This window comes from Amblyraja radiata, chromosome 21 (genome assembly GCF_010909765.2).
Source record: "Amblyraja radiata isolate CabotCenter1 chromosome 21, sAmbRad1.1.pri, whole genome shotgun sequence".
In the NCBI taxonomy this organism is placed as follows: Eukaryota; Metazoa; Chordata; class Chondrichthyes; order Rajiformes; family Rajidae; genus Amblyraja; species Amblyraja radiata.
The window spans coordinates 7,519,800-7,537,368 of NC_045976.1; the positions used below are offsets into that span (position 1 = coordinate 7,519,800).

Below are 17,569 nucleotides of genomic sequence, written 5' to 3' on the forward strand. Positions count from 1 at the left end.
ATAAACATACATAAATTGGGCCCCGCAATTCCTAGCACCGGCCCTGTAGGAGAGGGTTAATGTGTGGGCATTGCTGGTCGGCACGGTCTCGGCGGGCCGAAGGGCCTGTTTCTGCGCTGTATCTCTAAACTAAACGAACTAAATATCAACACTTTACATGTGTCAAATATTTACTCTGCTTCCATTATGTGGACTGGGAAAACAATATTTCTAAAGCACTGATTGATTGAAAGGTACGGCATGGTAACAGGCCCTTCGGCCCACCCAGTCCATGCCGACCATCGATCACCCGTTCACACTAGTTCTCCGTTAATCCCAATTATTCATCGGCCCCCTGCACAATTTCCTGAAGGCCAACTACAAACTACAAACTCGCACGTCTTTGAAGTGTGGGAGGAAACTGGAGGAAACCCACGCAGGTCACAGGGAGAACGTGCAAACTCCACTCCCAGACAGCACCCGAGGTCAGGATCGAACCTGTGTCACCGGCACTGTGAGGCAGCGACTCTACCCACTGCACCACTGTGCTGTGCTACTAATCTACAGGAACATTATTCTGCAACAAAATCTGCTTAGTACATTAATGGTGCCCTTTGTAGAATGTACGGGTCAGTCTACGCACATCTATCTGGCAATTTGGGTGCATGCTGGCTTTTAAGTCTGATCGATGCTTAGCCTTCATAGACCAAGATGCAGTGTTATTTCTAACAGGCAGCATCCGAAGCAATCAATCCACATCCTGACCAAGTGAAAAACTGATGGAATACATTCCTCGTAGCGCACATAATCAAGATAGACACGAAGTGCTGGAGTAACTCAGCGGGTCAGGCAGCGTCTCTGGAGAGAAGAAATAGGCGATGTTTTGGGTCTGAACCATTCTTCAGACTGAGCCAGACTATCTTCAGTTTAAACCAGCATCTGCAGTTCCTTCCTACACATTGTGTCTGCCCCACTGCAAAATCTCCTCAAGGTGTGCCTACATTGAAGAGGTTCTCCTCCTCACTCCGATAACACCCTCTCTCACTGCTCCCCCTCTGAGATTCCTCCTTCTCTCTCTGGCACTACAAAGCAATCTGAAGAAGGGTCCAGGCCCGGAAGTCTATTAGGACCGAGATGAGAATTTCTTTTTCACACAGAGAGTGGTGAATCTGTGGAATTCTCTGCCACAGAAGGTAGTTGAGGCCAGTTCATTGGCTATATTTAAGAGGGAGTTAGATGTGGCCCTTGTGGCTAAAGGGATCAGGGGGTATGGAGAGAAGGCAGGTACAGGATACTGAGATGGTTGATCAGCCATGATCATATTGAATGGCGGTGCAGGCTCGAAGGGCCGAATGGCCTACTCCTGCACCTATTTTCTATGTTTCTATGAAACGTCGCCTACTCCTTTTCTCCAGAGATGCTGCCTGCCTGCCCCGTTGAGTTACTCCTGCACTTTGTGTCTATCTTCGGTGTAAACCAGCATCTGCAGTTCTTTCCCACATAGTCAACGTGGTTGCCAGAATAATTTCAATTAATATTCTTAACCTTATCTCTAAAAACACTTGGACAATGAGCAGGGGACTTTGGATGGGTTGGTACCTCGGAGAGTTAGTAGGGATCTCCAGGCTGCGTTTTCTAGCGTAGGAAGTAACTGGTGGCACGGTGGCGCAGTGGTAGAGTTGCTGCCTTACAGCGCCAGAGACCCAGGTTCCATCCCGATCACGGGTGCTGTCTGTACGGAGTTTGTACGTTCTCCCCTGCGTGGGTTTTCCCCGGGTGCTCCGGTTTTCTCCCACATGTACGGGTTTGTAGGTTAATTGCCTTGGTATAATTGTAAATTGTCCCTAGTGTGTGTAGGAGTGTTAATGTGCGGGGATCGCTGGTCAGCGCAGACTCGGTGGGCCGAAGGGCCTGTTTCCGCAGTGTATCTCTAAACTAGACTGCAGTTCACACCGAAGATAGGCACTAAATGCTGGAGTAACAGCGGGACAGGCAGCATCTCTGCAGAGAAGCAAATGGGTGACATTTCGGGTCGAGACCCTTCTTCAGACTGAGGGTCAGGGAGAGGGAATCTGGTATGGAAGGGGTCAAAGAAAATGTAAGGTGTGAAAACGACAGAAATGGAGAATGGTCTGGAGAAGGGTCTCGACCCAAAACGTCACCCATTCCTTTTCTCCAGAGATGTTGCCTGACCCGCTGTGTTACTCCCTTAGAATGGTTCATTGTTGGCTGAGGGGAAGCTTCAACGAGGCAAACAAACAGTAAAATTAATCGGGCGAAGAGTGAAACTAGTCAGAGAACCAGTGTGGGGGAGGGACGGAGAGAGAGGGAAAGCAAGGGTTACCTGAAGTTGGCGAAATCACTATTCATACACATGGAGACTCTGGAGACTTTGCGCCCCACCCAAGGTTTCCGTGCGGTTCCCGGAGGTTTTTGTCAGTCTCCCTACCTGCTTCCACTACCTGCAACCTCCGGCAACCACCTGCAACCTCCGGGAACCGCACAGAAACCTCCAGAGGTTTGCGTTCAGGTTTCCTAAGTGGGACAGGGGCATAAGACTGGTCGGAGAACTGGGAAGGGGGAGAGATGGAGAGAGAGAGGGACAGCAAGGGTTAATTGAAGTTTGGAGAAATCAATGTTCAAAGCGCTGGGGTGTAAGCTGACCAAGCGAACACGCAGCTTTGGACGGGCTGACACCGCTGATAATTAGTAGGGATCTCCAGGCTACGTACTTTAATATTCCCTTTGTGAGGCCCCTTACAAAGAGCCTGCGTTGGAAGTGAAAGTTGGCGATGCCTTTGTGCCGTAGGCAATGAAGTGCAAACCCCTAGGGCCCTCCCTTTTCTTCACTTCCAGACTGCTGGCAATGGGGAGACTGATTTGCAAATCGAAGCGGACAAGAGGGAAGGTTTCTTGGCCATGTGGGAGGAAATGGTGCAAGATGGAAGTGGTTTAATGTTTGCTGTCAGGATGTGTGTGTGGGGGGGGGTCACTGGTGAGAAGGCTATTTATTACCCACCCAAGAATGTCGTTGAAATGGTGGAAGCAGCCTTCACCCTCAACACTACCGCAGTGGTTTAATATAACCGAGCACTGGCTGGTGCCTACCAGAACAGCACAGCACTGGAACAGGCCCTTCGGCCCACAACGTCCATGATGCCAAGATAAACTGACTTCAACTTTTAGTTTAAGAAGGAACTGCAGATGCTGGAAAAATCGAAGGTGGACAAAAATGCTGGAGAAACTCAGCGGGTGAGGTAGCATCTATGGAGCGAAGGAAATAGGCAACGTTTCGTCCCGAAACGTTGCCTATTTCCTTCGCTCCATAGATGCCGCCTCGCCCGCTGAGTTTCTTCAACTTTGAGTTTAGTTTAGTTTAGAGATACAATGCAGAAACAGGCCCTTCGGCCCACCGATCAGCGATCCCCGCGCACTTACACTATCCTACACACACGAAGGATAATTGACAATTTTACCGAAGCCCAATTAACCTGCAAACCTGCGCGTCTTTGGAGTGTGGGAGGAAACCGGAGCGCCCGGAGAAAACCCACGCAGTCACTGGGAGAACGTACAGACAGCGCGTGTAGTCAGGATCGAACCGGTGTCTCTGGCGCTGTAAGGCAGCAACTCTACTGATGCGCCGCTGTGCAAAGATGCTGCCTGACCCTGCTGAATTACTCCAGCACTTTGTGTCTTTCCATGGTGTAAACCAGCATCTGCAATTCCTTCCTCCACAATGAACTGCTTCAACATTGGGATACAATATTTTGCAAACACCCCTTTTAAGGCAAGCAATATATCACCTGCCTTATCACAGACCAGCAGGTTGGCATTCATTTTGAACAGCCTAATGTCCCACAGCAATGTAGACCCTGCTACTGAGGATCAACTATTCAGTATGAACCAGACTATACCACTGGGTTATTCTCACGATATTCTGGGGCTAGAGAGCAATTGAACCCAATACCCTCAAACCTTCAGTTATAGAGCTGGGAAACAGGCCCTTCAGCCCATCGAGTTCATGCCAGCCATCATGCCACACTAACCCGTTTTATTCAACCCAGGTTCCCCTTACTTCTCCACCTGAACTCCAGCACACAGTTTACAGTGCCTATATTTTGTGCTGGAATATTTTGGAATATGGGGGGGAGGGGGATAAGAGCATCCGGTGCAAACCCACACGACTACAGGGAGAACATGCAAACTCCACCCTGAAAGCGGGTGGTCATTGGAGCTGCAAGGCAACAACTCTGCGAACTGCAACACTCTGCAATCAACTAACAGGACAGGGTGAGAAATCGACTGGCTTCAACGGAGATCGCAAACCTGGAATTAATTATTTTTGCAAATGAGGGCAACACAAAACAAATGTCTATCTGCCTTTGATGACTAAATGTTACAATTTTAGCTATGAGGAGCTCGGAGCTGCTATGTGCAGGAAGGAACTGCAGACGCTGCTTTATACCGAAGACAGACACAAAGTGCTGGGGTCATCAGCAGGTCAGGCAGCACCCCTGGTGAGAAGGAATGGGTGACGTTTCGTATCGAGACCCTTCTTCAGCGTCACGTTTCGGGTCGGGACCCTTCTTCAGACTTTCCGAAGAAGGTTCCCGATCGGAAACATCACCCGTCCTTTATCTCCAGAGATGCTGAGTAACTCAGAAACTTTGTGTCCATCTTCAGTAAGATATTGAAGTGTGGCCTTTTCTGTAGAAACACAAATGAATTATCCTCGTCCCCTACTAAAGAGAATTAAATTAACATTTGTTGCTGTAATTTTATTTTATATTCGAAATATTCAATCTCCCATTGCCTTTCATTATCGGGAGAGGTATGGCTTGTACTTCTGGCTTGAACTATATCACCCAAAGACAAATATTTCAAGTCAGCCCGGAGTGAGGGTGCCTTCACAGACAGTAAACTTAGATTTTGGATAAGACATGCAAATATAGTTCACTCCTCGTTGTGAAGTCTTGTTCCAAGCTCACATTTGGAATGAAAACTGCCTGTGCAAACTTGTAACACTCTATATAGCAAACTGATGGCAGTTTCAATGGCAGTCTACACTATCAAGGGCACCTCATACAATATATCTGATCACCTACATATTATTTGCTGAATTAAAGATTATATCACCTATATATTATAAATATATTATAAATATATTATTAGAATATATATTACCAATATTCCCTATATTTCATTTGTCAGCTCACAGTTTAGTTTACCCACTGAGTACACTAATATTCTACACACTAAATATTCAATGTTTAGACTTTACTGTAGGTTTTAGACTTCGGAGATGCAGCGCGGAAACAGGCCCTTCGGCCCGCCGAGTCTATGCAGACCATTGATCACCCCGTACACTAACACTCAGTGGGTAAACTAAACTCCTACAATTCTCCTAGGGACAATTTTACAATTTTTACCAAAGCCAATTAACCTATAAACCTGTACGTCTTTCGAGTGTGGGAGAAAACCGGAGCACCCGGGGAAAACCCACGGGGAGAACGTACAAACTCCATACAGACAGCACCCGTGGTCAGGATTGAACCCGGGTCTCTGACGCTGTAAGACTGCAACTCTACTGCTGCCCCACAGAGTGGTTTTAGGATGGAGCACATAAAATAAAATCAGTGGCATTTTCTAGTGAAAATCTTCCAATTTACACATGTCAAAGCAATTTAGAATGCCTCATTCGACCACTGGGCAGTGGCCAGAGCAAAACCCTGTTCCCTTCCTCTTCCTAAACTGGCTAGTTTCAAGTTCAAGTATTCAAGTGAGTTTATTGTCATGTGTCCACAATGAAATTCTTGTTTTGTTTCAGCACACAGAAAATAGTAGGCATTTACTACTACTGTGGTGGTGGGCCTGATCTCAGACAACGATGAGAAGGCCTACCGGGAGGAGGTGGCTGATCTAGCACTCTGGTGCCAGGATAACAGCCTCCTCTTGAACATCAAAAAAACGAAGGAGCTGATCATGGACTTTAGGGGGGCACATCATCCGAGGATATACACACCATTGAGGATAAATGGGGATCCTGTGGATAGGGTGAACTGTTTTAAATATCTGGGAGTCCACATCTCCGAGGATATGACATGGGCATCACACGCCTCAGCACCCATGAGTAAGGCAAGGCAGCGCCTTTACCACCTCAGGCAATTGAGGAAATTCAGAGTGTCTCCGAGGATCCTCCAGTGCTTCTACGCAGCGGCGGTGGAAAGCATCTTGTCCGGAAATATTACCATCTGGTTTGGGAATTGCTCTGCCAAGGACAAGAAGGCTCTGCAGAGAGTAGTGCGTTCGGCCGAACGCACTATGGGAACTTCACTCGCCCCCCTGCAGGAACTATACATCAGGAGGTGCAACTCCAGAGCCAACAATATCATGAGAGACCCCTTCCACCCCTGCAACGGACTGTTCCAGCTGCTACGGTCAGGCAAACGCCTCCGTTGCCATGCGGTGAGAACGGAGAGGTTGAGAAGGAGTTTCTTCCCAGCGGCCATTTGGACTGTAAACGCCTATCTCACCAGGGACTAACTGTACTGAACGTTTTTCCTTCCATTATTTATTATGTAAAAGAATATGTGTGTTATGATTGTGTTTATAATTTGTTTGGTTGTTTGTCTTTTGCACAAAAGTCCGCGAGCATTGCCACTTTCATTTCACTGCACATCTCGTATGTGTATGTGACAAATAAACTTGACTTGACTTGACTTGACTATGTTTAACATTCATTATTCAACACACTTTGTTTTTAAAACTATTTGGAGGAAATAATGCCAGAATTTATTTGAACCATGGTCACATATGGTTGGTGTTTACTGTTTTAAATTACTAAAAGCGTGTAAGTACTCTATTAGTAAGTAGAAAACTGCAGGCCAGGCAGCGTCTGTTGGAGGAAAACAACAGGCGACGTTTCAGGTTAGGGTTCCCGACCCAAATGCCATCAGTCCATTCCTTCCGCAGGTGCTGCCTGACCCACTGAGTTCCTCCAGCACTTTGTTTTCTGCTCAAGATTCCATCATCTGCAGTCTCTTAGACAATAGACAATAGGTGCAGGAGGAGACCATTTGGCCCTTTGAGCCAGCACCGCCATTCATTGTGATCATGGCTGATCATCCACATTCAGTACCCCTTCTCCCCATATCCCCTGACTCCGCTATTTTTAAGAGCCCTATCTAGCTATCTCTTGAAAGCATCCAGAGAACCGGCCTCCACCGCCCTCTGAGGCAGAGAATTCCACACACTCACCACTCTCTGTGAGAAAAAGTGTTTCCTCGTCTGCGTTCTAAATGGCTTACTCCTTATTCTTAAACTGTGGCCCCTGGTTCTGACTCCGCTGTCTTTAAGAGTTTTATCTAACTCTTGTGCCTCTGTTTTACTGGAATGAGGGCTTGTCTAATGTTTTTAAAATGGGTGAAAAAGTAAGCGAAAATGTACACCAAAGAGAGATACATTTTCAGAAACATGACCATTGGTGACCAGTGTGACATAGTCAGAATGCTCTCTGAATTACAGAGTATTAGCTATGAGGAGACATTGAACAGACTTGGATCATTTACTCTGGAACATCGGAGGTTGCAGGTAGACCTTGATAGAAGTATATAAAATTATGAAGATAGTTGAGTTAGAGATACAGCGTGGAAACAGGCCCTTCGTCCCACCGAGACCGCACAGACCAGCGATCCCCGCACACTAGCACCATCCTACACACACTAGGGACAATTTACAATAATACCAAGCCAATTAACCTACAAACCCGTACGTCTTTGGAGTGTGGAAGGAAACCGGAGATCCCGGACAAAACCCACGCGGGTCATGGGGAGAACATATAGACTCCGTGTAGCCAGCACCTGTAGTCAGGATCCAACCCGGGTCTCTGGCGCTGTAAGGCAGCAACTCCTGTATACCACTGCGCCACCGTGCCGCCCTAACAGACACAACCTTTTTTCCCAGGAAGGAAATGTCAAAGACGAGAGGACACAGCTTTAAGGTGACAGAGGTAAAGTTTAAAGGACATGTGTGGGCATGTTTGCTTTAAGGTCAAGGCAGTGGGTGCCTGGAACAAGCTGCCAGGGGTGGTGGTGGAGGCAGATACAATATGCTGTATAAGAGGCTTATACATAGGCACATGGATAGGCAGGGAAAGGAGGGCTATGGGTTACGTGCAGGCAAATTAAAGTTTGTCTTGGCATCATGTTTGGCGCAGACACCGTGGGCTGAAAGGCCTGACCCTGTGCTGGACTGTTCTATGAATCTAGGTGAGAAGGGGCAAAGAAGGGGCAAATCTGATGGTGAATCTGTGGAATTCATTGCCACAGAAGACTGTGGAGGCCAAGTCAATGGATATTTTTAAGGCAGAGATAGATAGATTCTTGATTAGTACAGGTGTCAGAGGTTATGGGGAGAAGGCAGGAGAATGGGGTTGAGAGGGAAAGATAGATTGGCTGTGATTGCATAGACTTGATGGGCTGAATGGCCTAATTCTGCTCCTATCACTTACGTACTTGAATTTAAAGGAAATGTACGGGGCAAGTTTTTTTTACACAGATCCTGGAACGCACCCGGCACAGCGGTACAGTTGCTGCCTTACAGCGCCAGAGACCACGGTTCGATCATGACTATGGGTTCTGTCTGTACGGAGTTTGTACGTTCTAACTGGGATCGTGTGGGTTTTCTCCGGGTGCTCCGGTTTCCTCCCACACTCCGAAGACTTACAGGTTTATAGGCTAATTGGCTTCGGTAAAATTGAAAATTGTCCCCTGTGTGTGTGGGATAGTGTTCGTGTACGAGGATCGCTGGTCGGCGCGGACTTGGTTGGCAGAAGGGCCTGTTTCTGCGCTGTATCTCAAAGGTCAAAGGTCAAAGGTTGATTTATTGTCACATACACCTAGATGTAGTGAAATTCTTTTTGCCAATGCAGCACATAAAAAAGAATACAAACATAACAATAATAAATAGCTTTAACATAAAAACATCCCCCCACAATGGTTCCCTAAACTAATCTCTAAACTAAACTAGAATGAGTTGATAGAGTTATATGAGTTTCTCATTTAAAGAGAAGAAATGGGCGACGTTTCGGGTCGAGACCCTTCTTCAGTCTGAAACGTCACCCATTCCTTCTCTCTGGAGATGCTGTCTCACCCTTTGAGTTACTCCAGCATTTTGTGTCTACCTTCGATTTAAACCAGCATCTGCAGTTCTTTCTTACATAGAATGAGTTTAACGTGGCTTCATGCCATGCTCAGCAAGGATATTATGGGCCGAAGGGCCTGTTCTTATGCTGTATTCTAGGACTCTCATCTTAGATTCGGCGTGTAATTATTTGCGTGGAGCACTCCGGTACACATTGTCTCACACGGCACTTACAATGAATGCATCCCCTGTCTATGAACCAGCAGGATGCTACACAGCTTCTACCCACAAGCAATAAAAATGTGTCCCCTCCCCATACACATACACCCCCACATCTAACCTCGCCCAACACTTTGACAGCTAGAAACCTGTCAAGTTAAAGTCACTGTTCGGTTTGAATGTCTGTTTTTAGTTCAATTTTAGGTCTATTTTAGATTTATGATAATTTTTAAGTTGTATGTATTTATTCTGTTTTTATTTATTGACACTGACAAAAAGTGATGAGAAACAATTTATTCTACTCGGTGAAATGACAATAAAGTTAACACTGAACAAGCTGCAGTGTAGCCAATTGAACTTGTTTACTTGGATGAGAAGTCACTTGCCAAATGCAAACGCCCCTCGCTCAAACGTTGCCTCTCTCTGCTAATGCCCACACACACACACACACACACACACACACGACACCACACACGCACACGCACACGGGCTCAGCAATCTTGCTGGAAATCTGTTGGCTTGCATGCGAAGCAATGTTGGGAAAGACAAACAAAACAGCTTACAATGATGCCGACCCAGTAAGGGGTGTCTCTGGTCAGCAAGGAGGAGCTGAGGGTCATCATGATGAAGGCGAGCACGGTGATAGTGATGGCCAGCAGCAGTTGTGCCAGGGCGACGAGTAGCGGGAAGCGGCAGCCGCAGCATTTGTGCGGGTCTGGCTCCATGTACTTGCTGTCCCGGCCCGCCTTGCCCTTGTCCCCCGCCGCGCCGCCCTGCCGCCGGGCAGCCTCCGCGTCCTTGCCCCGCTCCTCTCCGCCGCTCGGCTTCTCCGCTCCCATTGCTGTCCTGTACTGTCCGGTCCCGCTTGCTGGAGTTGGTGGTGGTGCCGGGCAGGAAGGGGGGAGAGACGGGGTGGGGGTGGGAGGCGATCTCACAACGTGTGCCTGGTCTGCACAAATATGGAAAGAATTTGCAATGGTCCCACATATAGATTCTCGTCAGGGGGAGTGGGAGGGGGTTACTAGGGGGACTCTCGCACCCCACCAAAAACTGCACTTCCATTGCTGTAGGTTCACAAGTTTATAGGAGTAGAATTAGGCCATTCGGCCCATTCGCTCCGCCGTTCAATCATAGCTGTGGTAGACAAAAATGCTGGAGAAACTCAGCGGGTGCAGCAGCATCTATGGAGCGAAGGAAATATGCAACGTTTCGGGGCGAAACCCTTCTTCAGCCTGAAACGTTGCCTATTTCCTTCGCTCCATAGAAGCTGCTGCACCCACTGAGTTTCTCCAGCATTTTTTTATCTACCTTCGATTTTCCAGCATCTGCAGTTCCTTCTTAAACAATCATAGCTGATCTCTGCCTCCTAACCCCATTTTCCTGCCTTCTCCCCATAACCCTTGACACCCGTTCTAATCAAGAATTTGTCTATCTCTGCCTTAAAAATATCCACTGACTTGGCCTCCACAGCCCTGTGTGGCAATGAGTTCCACAGATTCACTACCCTCTAACTAAAGAAGTTCCTCCTCACCTCCTTTCTAAAAGAGCGCCCTCTAATTCTGAGGCTGTGACCTCTGGTCCTGGACTCTCCCACCAGTGGAAACATGCTCTCCGTGCCTTTCATTAATCTGTAAGTTTCAATGAGGTCCCCCCTCGACCTTCTAAACTCCAGGTTCATTAATGCCTCCTGTACCGAGGCACAGTGAAAAGCTGTGCTTTGCATGCTACAAAAAACAGGTTAGATAATTCTATATATCAATGCAAATCAAGTCAAACTCAAGTACAATATGTAGAGCAAAGGGAAAGATACAGAGTGCAGAATATAGTTCTCAGCATTGTAGCGCATCAGTTCCAGAGACAAAGTCTAATGTCCGCAATGGGGTAGAGGTGCATGGGACACTGCCCTAGCTTATGGAAGGACCGTTCAGAAGCCTGATAACGGAGGGGAAGAAGCTGTTCCTGTGTCTGGTGGTGCGCGCTTTCAAGCTTCTGTATCTTCTGCTGGAGGGGAAGGAATGCCAGAAGTATAATTTTCACAATTTTCTTCTTTATCGTGGAGTTAGTTTTTATTTCTTGTTCATTAAAACGAGCAGATAGTTACATTAAATGTAAACTTTGTCCCTAGTGTGTGTGGGGTAGTGTTAATGTGCGGGGTTCGCGGGTAGGTATGGACTCGGTGGGCTGAAGGGCCTGTTTCCACGCTGCGTCTCTAAATAAAACTAGGTTCGATCCTGACCAAGGGTGCTGTCTGTACGGAGTTTGTACGTTCTCCCCGTGACCTGCGTGGGTTTTCTCCGGGTGCTTCGGTTTCCTCCCGCACTCCAAAGACGTACAGGTCTGCAGGCTAATTGGTTTTGGTAAAGATTGTAAATGATGCCTAGTGTGCGGGATAGTGCTAGTGTACGGGGATCGCCGGTCGGCGTGGACTTGGTGGGCTGAAAGGTCTGTTTCCGCGCTGTATCTCTAAACTCTTAAAGACCCATCAAAGACCAGTCTTGTCTAAGTTACTGCCTCTTGAATCGCAAACACAGCTGCACGTCTTTCCTCAATCAATTAATACCTCAGTTCAATCATCTCTATTGATTTTTTGTTGAGTTTAGTTTACTTTAGTTTAGATTAGTTTAGCGATACAGTGCAGAAACGAGCCCTTTGGCCCACTGAATCCATGGTACACTAGCACTATCCTACACATTAGAGACTATCTACAGAAGTCAATGAACCTACAAACCTGCACGTCTTTAGGATGTGGGAGGAAACCGGAGCACCCGGAGAAAACCCACGCGATCACAGGGAGAACGTACAAACTCCGTACAGGCAGCACCCGTGGACAGGATGGAACGCGGATCTCTGGCGTCGTGAGGTAGTAGCTCTACCGCTGTGTCACCCGGACCGTCACAGCAATGCATTTTAGTCTTTGATATTTCCACCTTGGGTAAAAACTTCTGATTGAATACCCTATGCCTCTCATAAGTTTATATACTTCTTTCAGGTCACGCCTCAGCCTCTGGTACCTCAGAGAAAACAATCCAAGTTTGTCCAACTTCTCGTCATAGGTAATGCCCTCTCATCCAGGCTGCATGCTCTACTGCATGCTCTACTGCATGCTCTACTGCATGCTCTACTGCACCCTCTCCCAAGCTGCCATATACCTATGAGGGCTGACCAGAGCTGCATGCAATACTCCAAATGCAACCTCACCTATGTCCTATACCGCTGCTACATTGCTTCCTGACTCTCATACCCAATGCCCCTGATCGATGAAAGGCAAGCGTACCATAAATCTTCTTTCTGGTAACCAAAAATAAATGTAATCTATTATTTCGAGTGGTACGGTGGCACAGCAGTAGAGTTGCTGCCTTACAGCACCAGAGACCCGGGTGCGATCCTGTCTATGGGTGCTGCCCGTGCAGAGTTTGCACGTTCCCACCATGACCACGTGGGTTTTCTCCGGGTGCTTCGGTTTCCACCTACGCCCCAAAGACGTACAGGTTTGTAGGTTAATTGGCTTCGGTAAATTGTCCCTAATGTGTAGGATAGAACAAGTGTGTATGGGTGTGGGCTGAAGGGCCTAATTCCACGCTGTATCTCTAAACAAAACTAAACAAAACTTTTGGGATACAAACCATGCACACTTGCATGCATCCAATTTCCGCATCTCTTTGAGTGATCGCAAATAACTGGCGTTAAAGTATTAATGCCATCAAATGATTGTCATATGAATCCTTTGGGTTTAATATTCTTGGCCTTTTCCTCAGATGATGTCTCCTCCACTGCACAGACCAACGTACATTTGGATTAACTACTTAACTGCCACATCCATAACAACGAGCTGCTTTGGTTAGAGTCTGCATTTTTACGTGAGAGACGTAATTGTGCATCTGACCCATTTATCGGGCATGCAACAGGCACAAAACGTTGCAATTCAGGAGCAGCCTGTGTCCAAACTATGCAAAATGGTGTCACACCTTACTTAAGGTCACAACCAACTTAAGGCCATGGTGGTGCAGCGGTAGAGTTGCTGCCTTACAGCGCTTGCAGAGCCAGAGATCCGGGTTTGATCCCGACTACAGGTGCTTGTCTGTACGGAGTTTGTATGTTCTCCCCATGGCCTGTGTTTGTTTTCTCAGAGATCTTTGCTTTCCTCCCGCACTCCAAAGACGTACAAGTTTGCAGGTTAATTGGCTTGGTGTAGGTGTAAATTGTCCCTAGTGTGTGTAGGATAGTGTTAATGTGTGGGCATGCTGGTCGGCACGGACTCGGTGGGCCGAAGGGCCTGTTTCCGCGCTGTATCTCTAAAACATAAAAGAAACTAAAACCAACTGCACAGTAAAGTTCAGCTCTAATTCCATCGGCAAGTTTGCAGACGTCACCACTATGGTGGACTATGGTGGACTGGAGCAGGAACAATGAGGAGATAGAGTAGGCGAAGGAGATGGAGAACTTAGTAACGGTGTCAGGCCAATAACCTCTTCCTCAACGCCAGCAAGACAAAGGAGCGAGTTATTGACTTCAGGAAGCGTGGCGTGTACAAAGTGAACCACAGATTCTGGTTTAAACCGAAGCTAGGCACAAAAAGCTGGAGTATCTCAACGGGACATCTCTGGAGAGAAGGAATGGGTGATGTTTCTAGTTAAGACCCGTCTTCGGACTGAGAGTCGAGTGGTATACATGCCCCCATCATCATCAATGGTGCAGATTAGGTGCTGGAGTATCTTATCGGGTCAGGCAGCATCTCCGGAGAAAAGGAATGGGTGACGTTTCAGGTCAGAACCCTCCTTCAGAATTCCTCAATAGTGCAGATGTGGAAAGGGTTGAGAGCTACAAGTTCCTTGACGTTAATATTATCAATGATTTTTCATGGACCGACCACATTAATGTGACAGCCATGAAGGCACCAATGCCTCTACTTCCTGACGAGACTGAAAACATTTGGCATATCTCCAGCGACTCTTACAAACCTCTACAGATGCACCATAGAAAAGTGTTGGGGTGCATCACAGCTTACTTTAGGAACAACTCTGCCCAAGATCGCAAGAAACTGCAGAGGGTTGTGGATGTAGCCCAGTCCAGCACACAGATCAGACTCCATCTACACTTCACACTGCCTCGGAAAAGCAGCCAACAAAATCAAAGTCCCACCCGGTCATTCCTCCTTCTCCCTTCTCCCATCTGGCAGAAGGTACAGAAGCTTGAAAGTGCCCACCACCAGACTCAGGAACAGCTTCTTCCCTGCTATCAGGCTTCTGAACGGTCCTTCCATATGCCAGGGTACTGTCCGATTCACCTCTACCCCATTGCAGACATTGGACTGTGTCTCTGGAACTGATGCGCTACAATGCTGAGAACTATATTCTACACTCAGTATCTTCCCCCTTGCTCTACCTGTTGTACTTGAGTTTGAGCTGGTTGTATCTGTATAATAACTGTATAAAAATGTGTATTAAACTGTATAATAATTATAAGTTTATAATTATAAATTATAACTGTATAAGTTTAGTGTAACTATATAATAATGCTTATTAAACATGAATAAACATTAGTAATGTTGAATGTTTTATGTGTCATTCGTAACTGTCACTGTACGTCATGTTGTCACTTGCGGGCGGAGCACCAAGGCAAATTCCTTGCATGTGAATACTTGGCCAAGAAATTTATTCATTCATCTATGCATGGTATATTTGATCCGGTTGGCTATCTTTTCTGCACAAAATGCTCCACTGAGGAATGCAAGAGGTGGTCAAATTCTCTCTCCCATTTCTTCTTCTTTCGAGTGGCGTGCACAGCCTAAAGTTGTTGGACAACTTGTACTATTTGATTTTCCGTTTGTGCACGTCGAGTTGATTGCATTAGTCGAAACAGGAAGGTTGCAATCTTCCATCTCCCCCCCCCCCCCCCCCCCCCCCCCCTCTCTCCCACTATTTATTTCACAACAATTGTATTGTCAACTCCTGAGCAAGGTTTATGCCAGCCACAGGGAGGATGTGGAGGCTTTGTAGTGGGTGCAGAGGAGGTTTACCAGAATGCTGCCTGGATTAGAGGGCATTAACTATGAGGAGAGGTTGGACAACTTGAATTGCTCAGGAATGGGTCAATGTTGGGTCTCGGCTGCTGCCAGGCCCGTCCTCTCCAGCCCCACCGTCACGTCTGCAGTCTCGATAGAATAAACGTTTTAGTAGACCATTTCAAAATATTTACACAACTCCAGCTGTAAATGCAGAGATGATGTCTGTTGCGTGCAGTGATGGTAGTAGGTTCATAAATTGTAGGAGTTGAATTAGGCCATTCAGCCCATCGTCCACTCTACCATTCAGTCTATCTCGCCCTCCTAACCCCATTCTCCTGTCTTCTTTCCATAACCCCTGACACCCGCACTAATCAAACATCTGTCAATCTCCGCCTTGCAAATATCCATTGACGTGGCCTCCACAGCCTCTGTGGCAATGCATTTATTCATGCAGCATTGAAACAGGCCCTTCAGCCCATCTCATCCATGCCAACCAAGATGTCCCATCTCAGTTAGCTGGGGATAGCAAACGGGACTAGCTTAACTCAGTCCCAACTAGTTGGAGCTAGCTGGTTGCGATGAAGCTGAATCCTTCTAAACTTTTCCTATATTTTCCTGGCGGCACTGTGGCGCAGCGGTAGAGTTGCTGCCTTACAGTGCCAGAGACCCGGGTTCGATCCTGATTACGGAGGCTGTCTGTATGGAGTTTCTACATTTTCCTTGTGGGTTTTCTCCGGGTGCTCTGGTTTCCTCCCACACTCCAAAGCTGTACAGGTTTGTAGGTTAATTGGCTTCGGTAAAGTTGTAAATTGTCTCTAGTGTGTAGAATAGTGCTAGTGTGCGGGGATGGCTGGTCGGCACGGACTTAGTGGGCCAAAGGGCCTGTTTCTTGAATCTGTGGAATTCTCTGCCACAGAAGGTAGTTAAGGCCAGTTCATTGGCTATATTTAAGAGGTAGTTAGATGTGACCCTTGTGGCTAAAGGGATCAGGGGGTATGGAGAGAAGGCAGGGATGGGATACTGAGTTGGATGATCAGTCATGATCATATTGAATGGCGGTGCAGGCTCGAAGGGCCGAATGGCCTACTCCTGCACCTATTTTGTATGTTTCTATGTTTCTGCACTGTATCTCTAAAGTAAAGTCTAAAGATAGTTGGGTTGAAGCTGAACTAGTCTCATTTGCCCACACTTGGACCATATCCCTCCAAACTGGTCATATCCATATCCAAAAATATACCCATCCCATGAATATTGATTTCTCTAACTTCAAGTAGCCCTTGCATCCATCTTTCTTTGTCATGGCTGACCATGAAGGCTGAGCAGGTGTGCTGGGGGCAGCAGGGCGAAGGCCGCAGATGCCAATAGGATCAACAATCTCGTCAGGAAGCCTGGCTCCGTGCTGGGGGTGAAGTTGGATTCATGGGAGGTTGTCTTGGAGGGGAAGATGCTCCTGAAACTGCGGAGCATCCTGGACAATACAGCTCACCCCCTCCATGACACACTGGTCAACCTGAGGAGCACCTTCAGCAACAGACTGGTTCCACCAAGATGCAGCACAGAACGCCATACGAGATCCTTCCTCCCTGTGGCTATTAAACTGTACAACTACTCCCCCCCACCCCCCCACCCCCATCTGTCGTGGGATAGACTGGGACTGACTTGCTTCCCCCCCCCCCCCCACGAATAGTGGAGTTGACTTGATGGGCCGAATCAACCCTAAACTTCACCTATTCCTTTTCTCCAGAGATGCTGCCTGACCTGCTGAGTTCTTTCAGAATTTTGTGTCTATCTCCGGTGTAAACCAGCATCTGCGGCTCCGACCTAGACATTAGAACTAGTGAATTTTTAAACATATATATAAAAAACATTAATATAACAGAGGTATGGAGAATAGTCAACCCTACGGGAAGGGAATACTCATTTTATTCAGCGGTACATAAAACTTACTCGAGAATTTATTATTTTTTAGTGGACACAAAATTAATTCCTTATACAATTAACCCTAAATATCACAATAGTATTATTTATGATCACTCACCATTGACCTTTACTTTAAAACTAGAGGGAACGCCAGGTATAAAATCGTTTTGGCGTTTTAATACACAGTTAATTAATAATCCACAAGGTTATGAGTATTTAAATTAAACAAATGAAATTCTTTTTTGATACAAATGAGACACCAGGCATTTCACCATCTTTATTATGGGAAACTTTTAAGGCATTTAT

The 17,569-nt window shown here is 46.9% G+C and overlaps 1 protein-coding gene across 1 annotated transcript in view; it reads right to left on the minus strand.

The window, feature by feature from the left end:
• Window positions 1-10,272, minus strand: part of sspn (sarcospan) — a 29,507-nt gene extending 19,235 nt beyond the window's left edge. Inside the window, exon 1 of the mRNA XM_033039435.1 lies at window positions 9,903-10,272. Coding sequence (XP_032895326.1) covers window positions 9,903-10,178 — 276 coding nt within the window. The 5' untranslated portion in view covers window positions 10,179-10,272. The remainder of the gene's footprint in view (window positions 1-9,902) is intronic.
• Window positions 10,273-17,569: the final 7,297 nt, after the last annotated feature.